This window comes from Etheostoma cragini, chromosome 16 (assembly GCF_013103735.1).
Source record: "Etheostoma cragini isolate CJK2018 chromosome 16, CSU_Ecrag_1.0, whole genome shotgun sequence".
In the NCBI taxonomy this organism is placed as follows: domain Eukaryota; kingdom Metazoa; phylum Chordata; class Actinopteri; order Perciformes; family Percidae; genus Etheostoma; species Etheostoma cragini.
The window spans coordinates 23,235,700-23,246,285 of NC_048422.1; the positions used below are offsets into that span (position 1 = coordinate 23,235,700).

At 43.4% G+C, this 10,586-nt stretch overlaps 1 protein-coding gene across 7 annotated transcripts in view; it reads left to right on the top strand.

Annotated features, from left to right (window-relative positions):
* The window catches only part of rasgrf2a (Ras protein-specific guanine nucleotide-releasing factor 2a), a 36,694-nt gene that overhangs the window by 19,795 nt on the left and 6,313 nt on the right, over positions 1 to 10,586 (top strand). Inside the window, exons 13-22 of one of the 7 annotated variants that reach the window (XM_034896064.1) lie at positions 282 to 364; positions 855 to 1,103; positions 2,041 to 2,133; positions 3,288 to 3,796; positions 5,762 to 5,887; positions 5,967 to 6,056; positions 6,759 to 6,865; positions 8,588 to 8,700; positions 9,555 to 9,618; positions 9,708 to 9,737. In XM_034896064.1, coding sequence (XP_034751955.1) covers positions 282 to 364; positions 855 to 1,103; positions 2,041 to 2,133; positions 3,288 to 3,796; positions 5,762 to 5,887; positions 5,967 to 6,056; positions 6,759 to 6,865; positions 8,588 to 8,700; positions 9,555 to 9,618; positions 9,708 to 9,737 — 1,464 coding nt within the window. The remainder of the gene's footprint in view (positions 1 to 281; positions 365 to 854; positions 1,104 to 2,040; positions 2,134 to 3,287; positions 3,797 to 5,761; positions 5,888 to 5,966; positions 6,057 to 6,758; positions 6,866 to 8,587; positions 8,701 to 9,554; positions 9,619 to 9,707; positions 9,738 to 10,586) is intronic. The other 6 variants (XM_034896065.1, XM_034896066.1, XM_034896067.1 and 3 more) reach the window with 6 other exon arrangements.

The window sequence follows — 10,586 nt, forward strand, 5'->3', positions numbered from 1 at the left end:
AGTCTGGGTCACTAGGCTAGTCTGGGTCACTAGGCTAGTCTGGATCACTAGGCTAGTCTGGGTCACTAGGCTAGTCTGGATCACTAGGCTAGTCTGGGTCACTAGGCTAGTCTGGGTCACTAGGCTAGTCTGGATCACTAGGCTAGTCTGGATCACTAGACGGGCAGCCAGAGCTTTTTTGCAGCTCAAGTCGGTGGCGGTGTGTAGGTAAGGTAAAGCTGTTCATGATCTCTCTAATGTCTGATTGAAGAGGACTGAAAGTGTCACCAAATCTGTTTCAGTGCATCGATAATATCCGATGCAACGGCCTGATGACCAGCGTGTTTGAGGAGAACTCCAAAGTGTCGGTGCCGCACATGATCAAGTAAGAAAAGAGGATTTTTATACAAAGGGTTTAGAGACGGAAGATTTCAAACTGAAACATTAAATTAAATATTCTGTGTTTTTGTCTGTCATGTGATGAAATCGTCAACATACAGTACAAGTGTTTTGTGAATAAACATTGCATGAAATGATCCTACAAACGTTTTTTAATGAAAAAATAGAAATTGTACTTTCGTGTCGTAAAAGAATCATAAAATATAGTTTTTTTTAAAACTGTAAAGGTTTTATGAAAATGTATTTTTTGAAATGTTAATGATTTTTAAAAGTGAAACTATGAATTTGTGAGGTGTTTTTTGTAAAGTTAAGTAATAAGAGAGGGATGAACACAGAAAACCCATTTGAGGCTGCTACTAACGCTTAATCAATTAGTAGTTTGGTCTATAAAATAACAGAAAATGGTGAAAAATGTGGATCGTTGATTGCCAAAGCCCAAGATGACTTCCCCAAATGTCTCGTTTTTGTCCGCTCAGGTCTGACGCCCGACTGCATAAAGACGACATCGACATTTGCTTCAGCAAGACGCTCAACTCCTGCAAGGTCCCCCAGATCCGATACGCCAGCGTGGAGCGCCTCCTGGAGCGACTCACCGACCTGCGGTTCCTCTCCATAGATTTCCTCAACACCTTCCTTCACACGTACAGGATCTTCACCACCGCGGCCGTGGTCATCGACAAGCTGGCGGACATCTACAAGAAGCCGTTTACCTCCATACCTGTCAGGTACACATCCGTGTGTCAAAGTCTTAGCTCCACTGTAGGTACATAGACTACATAATATTCTGATTTTTGCTCTTATTTTGAAAAAGACAATATTCTGACTAAGCTGTTTACACGGCTAATGAAAGTTAAAATTCAACTAATATTCCCATTAACATGCTATTTTGCACGGAGTTGTTTTAGAGTACGTTTTCTACAGCTGGTAGACTTGTTGGAGCATGCAAACACAGAGTCCCTCTTTCATTCCTTCAACCACCTTCTTGAAAAGGTCGGCGTTGCGATCTTTGTGCATATCCAAAAACCTGTTGATGTCCAAGTCTTTCATAATCTTTAAAAGTAGCTGTGTTTCTCCTTCTTTTATTTTGGCCATGCATCTCTACTGCAGCCCTGCGAACTGTCGGCTGTCTGGTTGGTTTGTGTACAGTAACCATAGCAACGCACGGAGCTGACCGTAAGCCGTAAAACCAGCAAGGGGCCGTAAAACTGTCACAAACGGTAGAAACCCTGATTGAGACACATAGTCCAAAAATGCTATACACCTGTCCAAATAATGCTTCGAAAACCCAAAGAATACCAGAATATCCCACAAGTCTTGATAAGAAAATGCTAAATTAGGATATGCTGTTTACATGACCTGAATCAAATTCAGAATATTGTCATTTGGGATATGAGTGTGCATGTAAACATACTTATTGAGGTCTAATGTCTGTAAACAACGGCGGGACTGTGTTGATTTGTTTGCACACATTAATCCACCCTCACCGTCTGTCCCTCTCCTCTCATGTAACAGACTTCATGCTGCAATTCATTCTCTCCATCTTTCCATCTCCACGTACTCTATTGTTCTTCTCATCCTCCTCATTATTCACCTCCTTTCTTCATCTATCACCCTGCCATCCACCTCCTCCTCCTCCTCCTCTTCTCCCTGTCACTGTATCAGGATCGAGCAACATTCGTGTGATCGTCTGTCCATCATGTCCCTCTGTCCCGACTACAGTCTGAAGATCACACAGCTCGCACTGGACCAGTCCAAGTAAATACCTTCAGTAGAGTTAGAGTACGTGTCCACAAAGGAGTTTTTAACGGCGGGCATCGCCCCGCTTCCCAGCGTTGGACGCTTGGTGGGCAGTTTCTCTTCACCGACCACAGACAAGCAAAGAAAACATGCTCCACCCTCCTAAAGCTGCGATGGTTGCACCCGATTGGACGAACGCTTTACACCTGGGACTGCCTGCTCCCAGATTTCAAAACAGACAAACATGGCGTTTGTATTTTATTTTATACATTTATTTGACAGGGACAGTGTACATTAATTAACATTGCTGTAAATGCACCAGAATTGGCCAAAAGGCTATTTTTCATCTGTTGTCCCTGGACAGATATTAAAATTGTCTCCCTAAAAAAACAAAAAAACAACAACAATAAGAAGATTACTGTAGTTCCCTAAATGAAATGTGTTTCTGAAAACATTTTATGCGAGAAATGAGCTGCCGTTGCTGAATCCGTCTTCATCTTAGATCGGGAAAACCCTGTTTAAAGGATTTTTGTGAGTTTTCTGAGAGGTGGCGAGTCGAGCTGGACGCCTCTGATATGCATAAAGTTGCCGGGATTCAACTTTATGCATATCACGAGTGGGCATGTTGACACCCGCTTCACAAAAGTTGTGGCTCTACCAGAATGCATTTCCTGGCTGCTTATACACTGGAAAAAATGCAAATTCAGAAATAAGTTTTTAAAAAATACAATGAATACAAGGTGTTTATTGCTTGTAATAAGTCAAACATCTGCCAATGTAACAAGTAAAAATACACTTTGTAAGATTTTTTGAAATAAGATTTGATCTTCAAATTTTAACCACCTTTTACACAATAAACAGCAGCTTAAAAACCTAATAAAATGTGGAAAGAAAAGCTTGTTTTGTCTAAGATACGACTTAAAACAAGATGTGTTCAAGACTCTTTTACTTAACGAGATGTTTAAGGTGCATCATCTAAAAACAAGTCCCTATATCTCACTGAAATGTTTCATGTTAGATGATTGTCTTATATTAAGTATGTTAGATTACTAAAGATTTAGGTTTTACGGTGCACATAAACGATGAATGGGCGTTGACATGGCGCTGCCAGTGGACTCGTACCATTCGGGTTTTAGACAGATCTACAGATCCACTCTTCTTCTGTCTCTCAGGTCTCTGGAGCTCTTCTTCGCCACCAACCAGAGCTCGTGGGCGACGGACCCCTTGAACAACAAATCCCCGAGGCTGTGCCGCAAGTTCTCCTCTCCCCCTCCTCTCACGATCCCCTCTCGCAGCGTCTCCCCCGTCCACTCCCGCAAGCTCTCCCTCAGTTCCCCCATCGGTGGGAAAGCCGGAGCGTTGGACCTTTCCACCACCCCGACCTCCTCTGCAGCCAGCTCCCCCACCTCCAGCCACAGCCCCTCCATCTCCTCTCCTCCCCCTTACTCCACCAGGCCCCCCTCTGGCTTCTCCTGGCCTCCGCCCACCGCCACGCGCTCTCCCAGCCTCCCCCAGGCCTCTGGGGTGTCCTCTCCGCCCCCCACCTCCACCAAGGCCCCCCTGGACCTCAGCCGCGGCCCCGGCTCGCCAGAGCTGAGCCCAGCTGAAGGGGAGGACGTCAGCGGAGAGCTGCCGCGCATCGACGCCTTCTGTGGGAAGCTGAGGCGCAGCATCCGCAGGGGTATGTAGCTCGAACACAAAAGCTTAGGATTCACACACAGGGGGGGGCGTGTGTGAACATCAGCCCAGGTGTGGGCATGCGCCTCAGTGTCGACTGCTGGAGTGTCACGAAATTGTGGTTTTTAAAAAAAGGGTAAATGGGACCAAGCGTTTAGTAACATCTGCTGCACAGTGACATTACTAATATTATGCTTGAATGTGACACAGTGATTGTGGCCCGCCAACCCAAACAGACTCAGGGAAAACGGGACATAAATAGGTCAGCGTTACCCAACAGAGGAATAATCGTGCTCTTAGATAACCATCTGGCTCTCCGCCCGACCGCTCGTTCAAACAGCGGCCGAGCACCAGGTCAGAAAGTCACGGACCAAACAACAAACTGGAGAGGAGAGGAAAAAATGGAGAGAAAGTCTAACGGAGCTCTCATGTGGCAGGTGATAATAAGGTGAACAAGGAAAGAAGTGGCTAGAAAATGATTTACGTTCCCAAACCTGGGCAGTACTTTTTAAATGACGTACAATCTGATGGGAATTGACATGTTGAATGGGTGAAAAGGCGAGCAGCTCTCCAACAACACCTAGAATACAGCAGCTTATGGCCCAGCAGGCCAAATATACACATAAACAACAGCATTCAGAGGCAATATTGCTGATTTATTTTTATCCAGACGCAGTATTTTTTTATCACTTATGTAATATGTGTATTATATTTAACTCCCACACACAAATGGAGCACTCAAGGCAGCCTTTTCACAAGTTTAGGGGCTTTCACTAGGGGTGGTAAAAAAATAAATAAAAATAAAAAATCAATACAGCATAGTATCGCGATATTTTCAGTGGCAATACTGCATCGATACACAGGTGCCAAGTATCTAGTAGTGATCTCATGTGTTGGTCAGTTTCTCTGCTTGATGATCCCATTTTTCAGCAACAAAATTCAAGTTTGTCAACAGATGTTGACAAAGTTTCCTTTTGGGGACATCATTTGAAATTGGGAAAAATTAGAAGTTGGAAAAATAAATAAATTGCAATATGTTTAAAATCGCAATAGTATTGTATCGTGGCACAAGTGTCATGATGAAATTGCATCGGGAGACATGAATGTGAACTAATCTCACAAACGGGGCTGTTTGGCAGCAAAAACAAACGGATTACTTTAAGTTTGTGCTTTCCGTCCCAAGAGTCAGAACGAAGAAGTTTTTTCAGTTTTTATTCTCCACACATTTGGAACAAACTCCCAGATAATTGGAGGTCTGCCGTAACTCTGTTCTCTTAAAGTTGCCTTTTTTTAAAGTAATTCATTTTTTTACACCGCACTTTTATTCATGAATTTTATACCCATATTATCTCTTATTGATGTTTTTATGTTCTTTTTTTTTTTTTAAGATTATATTTGCTTTTTTTTTGCTTTTTAAAGATTAGTTTTGGGGCATTTTCTTGGTCTTTGACAGGACAGCTAAAGAAATGAAAGGGGGGGGGCGTAAACTCTATACAGTATATGGGCGCCCGCTCTACCAACGGAGCTATCTAGGCGCCTGTTTTTATATTCTCTTTAACAGACTTTACAGTGTGTTCACTAACACATCTGAATACTTCCTCTACCTCTAGTTTAATCTGATTTGTACGATCAAACCTCACAGAAGTAAAAGACGAGAGCTGCAAAGATTAATTGATTAGTTGTCAACTAATAAACAAATCACGATTTTAATAAGCAATAAATCTGTTTCAGTCATTTAAAACTTCTCCGATTGCAGCTTGTTAAATGTGACTATTTAATTTCTTCACTTCTCTGACCTTAAAGTTGTGGACAAAACAAGACATTTGGGCCCAGTTTTCACCATTTTCTGACATTTTATAGACCGAGCATCTGTTCGTTAGTTGCAGCCCTACACAGACGTGTGCATGTTCTGTTGTTGTTGTTGCCTTGTTGAATCGTGTGACGGTGGACTTTTCTGTCCCTCTAACAGCTGTCCTGGAGTCAGTTTCTCTGGACAAGTTCCTCCCTGAGTCAGCGGCCAGCAGCGAGCCGGGCGACTTGTCTCCCTGTCGCTCGCCTTCGACGCCGAGGCACCTCCGCTACAGACCGTCGGGAGGTACGACCACGTCGCACACACACAGATACACACTTGTAGGATGTCATGCAGTTCTTGTAATGTCTGTGGTTCCTCTCAGTCACACCGGGGGAGAACTCCCGCTGCCCGATGTCGCCGGCGTCAGCGTTTGCGATCGCCACTGCTGCCGCCGGGCACAGCAGCTCCCAGGGTGAGCACGGCAAGCCATGAAGGACAAAAGACACACAGCTCAGTTGGGCTGGGTGTCGCCAATGATTTCCTGATTTAATTCTGATTTTAGCATGTCCCGATTTGATTACATTTTGAAACAAAATAGGTTAGGGAAAGTTCAGTTGCAATACCATGTTCTCTTGGATGTACAGTGGGGTTTGAAAGCTTGGGCACCCCAGGTAAAAATTTGTATAAATGTGGATAAAGAAGCCAAGAAAAGATGGAAAAATCTCTAAAAGGCATCAAAAGACAGATTAGACATTCGTATTATATGTCACAAAAAGTTATTTTATTTTCATCATTTACACTTTCAAAAGAACCGTAAACAAAAAATGGCGTCTGCAAAAATGTAGGCACCCCGCGGAGTTAATTTCACAAATGCATGTTCCTTACAAATGTGGCACCATTTGAAAGGGAACTAAACTGGCTTTCCAAAGGCAGAAGACTAATTGCCAAAAAGCATTGTTACCACAGAGAATCTACTACTAATCTACCATCTACTAAACTCAAATGTCCTTACTTATTGTGCTGCGTTTAGATCTGAGTACTTCTTCCATCCCTGATTGTTGTTGTCAGACCTCCATACTCCAGATATCCAGGGCTTAAAACAGGGAGCTAAAGGGCAAGAATGACCTACTATGTTTCAAATAGTTGTCCTAATCTCTGATATCTTTCCTTCTAGGCTTTAGTAATTCGGAAAAAGTCTTTGACAAAGAATTCATCATCCGGAGAGCTGCTACCAACAGAGTCCTCAACGTGCTGCGGCACTGGGTCTCCAAACACTCGCAGGTGAGTCCACAACAAAGTCTTTACTACATGTGTCCAGAAGACCCGAACCTGTAGAGGACACCTGACAGAGCCTGTTGTTGTGTCTGTTTTCATCACAATCACCCCCCCCTCTCCCTCAGCACGTGTCTCTCTCTCTGCCTTCGTCTGTTTGTCCGTCTGTCCGTCTATCTGCGCGTGTGTCTGCGTGTCGGTCGGTCGGTTTGTCTGGCTGTCTGTCCGTCTGTCTGCATGTGTGTATGCCTGTCTGTCTATCTGCGCTGTTCTGTCTCCATGTGTGTGTCTGCCTGCGTGTGTGTCTGCATGCGTGTGTGTCTGCCTGCGTGTGTGTCTGCCTGCGTGTGTGTGTGTGTGTGTCTGTCTGCCTGCGTGTGTGTGTCTGTCTGTCTGTCTGTCTGCCTGCGTGTGTGTGTCTGTCTGTCTGTCTGTCTGCCTGCGTGTGTGTGTCTGTCTGCCTGTGTGTGTCTGTCTGCCTGTGTGTGTCTGTCTGCCTGTGTGTGTGTCTGTCTGCCTGCGTGTGTGTGTCTGTCTGCCTGCGTGTGTGTCTGTCTGTCTGTGTCTGTCTGCGGGTGTGTCTGCCTGCGTGTGTGTGTCTGTCTGCCTGCGTGTGTGTCTGCCTGCGTGTGTGTCTGTTTGTCTGTCCATCTGCGGGTGTGTGTCTGTCTGCCTGCGTGTGTGTCTGCCTGCGTGTGTGTGTCTGTGTCTGTCTGCGGGTGTGTCTGTTTGTCTGTCCATCTGCGGGTGTGTGTCTGTCTGCGTGTCCGTCCATCTGCGTGTGTGTATGTCTGTCTGCTTGCACGTGTCCGTCTGTCCTTCCGTCCTACCGTCCGTCTGTCCTCTCCTGTTACTGTTGTCCCTGACGGAGGTGCTCTTTGCTCTGCGTGTCTCTCTCCCACCCGGGACGCTGTAGAAAGGTCAGCGTCCTCCCCGGGGACAGTGAAAGGACCATCGTCTCCTTTGGAGATTATATAAGATGCTATTTTAGTTCTTGGATGTTAGAGTAGTCTCAAAGTTAAACATGTATTATTATTATTAGTAGTATTATTATTATTAAAATCAAGGAGATCTTTATCTTACAAGAAACAGCTAGTTGTGTTTTTCTATAAACATTTCAGTAAATTAACTTTGTAGTTTTTCCTTCTAAAGTAATTTATTTTTTTGATTTGTATTTATTTAAATGGGCAAGATGTAACGGTCTGTCTCTAGGGGTCCCTGTCAATCAAAACAAGAAATGAAGACTAATGTTTTAAGGTTATGTTTTTCACATTTTGCCTGCATTTTAACTTGAATGGGTTCCTACATGAACACAGTGTGTTCTGTTAGCATTTGTTATTTCACATGAGAGATTACTGTATTTATAATTGTTCTCACAGCTATCCTAATTAGTTTGTGGTTTGTGGTGTTTGGGCAAAAATGAAAATACAACACTGTATGCAAGTGTCCTCTAGAGGGCGTCCTTCTCATGTGTCGTCTCTGTAGCTGGAGACATGAGACATCAATTTAGAGCAGTGGAGCTTTGGATGCAAACAATTTAGATGTATCATAATTCATTAAAATTCATATGATCAATTTTAAATGAGAAAAGATTCTCTGAATAATCTTAACTTGGACTTTACAAGACAGAATTACCTTTTCTGAACTTGCTGAAGTCAGTCGTACTGCAAACATGCAATATAATAAACGTGTATAAATTTGATAGATGTGTATAAATATGTTGATTTTCAGGACTTTGACATGAACAGTGAGCTGAAGACGGGGGTTATCGGTCTGTTGGAGGAGGTGCTACGAGATCCAGACCTGCTGCCCCAGGAGAGGAAGGCAACGTCCAACATACTAAGGTACAAAGTCAGAAAAGAGTTCTTATTAACTGTTCTAATGTACATACATCTTTCATAAATATTTATTTATATATATTTCTTATCTGGTGCCTTATCTTGTTTTACCTCGTACCTTTCCTCTGTGTTACCTGAAGGCTGGATGCCAAAACACATTCACCTTTAAATGAGTCTTATTCTAGTTAGAATGGGCCAGCTGTAATTTTACCTTTTTGTCAAAATGATTATTTTTGGTACCAGGGTAGCTCACCTGGTAGAGCGCGCACCCATGTGCAGATGCTCAGTCCTCGACACACTGGATGTCGTTCCAACTGTCTCTCCCCTTTCATGTCCAAGATATGTCCTGTCACAAATAAAGGCCTAAAATGCCAAAATAATTTTTAAAATGTATTTGTATAGCATCCTTCATTACAGGTAAAGCCAAAGTGCTTTACATTAAAAACATACAAATTCAAACAAAACATGAATAGAAAGAATACAATTAACACTAGACATCCAACAAAAAATAACAAGGGTGTCCATGTACATTCTCACACGCACACACATACACACACACACACACACACACACACACACACACACACACACACATACACATTAATTACACAAAATTCTGAGAAAATAAAGTTTTGAGTTTGCTTTTTGAATGGGGAAACAAACGAGTTCCTTGGATTTGGTCATGCAAAAAAAGTCTTGTTTTCACAGAGACCAGAAGCTCTCTAGTTCTTCGGTTTTACATGAAATAAAATCTCAATCCCGGTACTACAATAGTACTACAAGAGAACTACAATAGTACTACAATAGTACTACAATAGTTCACTATGCACACGTGTTGTAACGCCGTCTGTTTCGCTCAGCAGTGCCCTTTCTCAAGAAGATCAAGACGATGCTCAGCTGAAGATAGAGGACATAGTACAGATGGTCAGTATTTACCTCTCGGTACCACAAAGAACTCAGATTTGAGTTTATTCTGGGTACATTTTTAAGCAATTGTTGAAATTTATCCGCAGACAAGCTGTCCCCTACTACACTTCATTGTGGTAAGAATAACGTCACTCCCTCAGTCCCCAGCAGCTCTACAGTAGTTTCTGTGTGAAGTGGTGGATTCCTAGTCGTAGGTGGATTCCTAGTATGTGGTGGAGTTAACCTTGGATGCTTTCACATCTGTCTTTGGGTTCATTTGGTCCGGACCGAGGGCAAAACAATTATACATTGTAGTATTTACCAGCTGTTTTAATTCTTTTTCACACCAGACTGTTTGCTCTGGTCCGAATCAGTTGGAGAGTTTGTGAACCAAAGTGCAGCAACACAAGTCACGTGACAAAATGAACACGATGGCCATATGTGTCTTTGAACGTATTTCATGAACTACTCACAACTTCCAGTTTGTCCGCGAGTTGCCATGGGGCTCTTGTGCTAAAGAGCAAACTTGTCCTCAACCCATAATGCACAGCGGTTTAGTCCAAAAATGTTTGAAGTTGGATCACGTTTTCCCCACAGACAAACCGCTCCAGGGTTCGTTTTAAAGTGAACCGATGGTGGTCAGGACAGCCCATTTTGTAGAGCAGGCGCACACAGTATAGAGGATCATGGCTGGACGCAGAAGGTCCAGGGAAGTCCTACCTGTAATCATTTCCTGCAGGTCTTCCCCCTTTCTCTCTCTCCTTTTCATAGCTGTCCTATCCATTAAAGGCAGAACTGGCCGAAAAATAATAACGAAAAGAAAGAATAAAGTGTGCCGAGACCACGCTTGTTTGGTCCACTTTAGTTGCACATTTGAATGTGATTGCTGCGTTCACACCTGGCCAAACGGACTGAAACACGGGGGAAAACCAACTCCAGTATAATTCAACTGAACTAAATCAGACAGGTGTGAAAGCTGGGGGGGG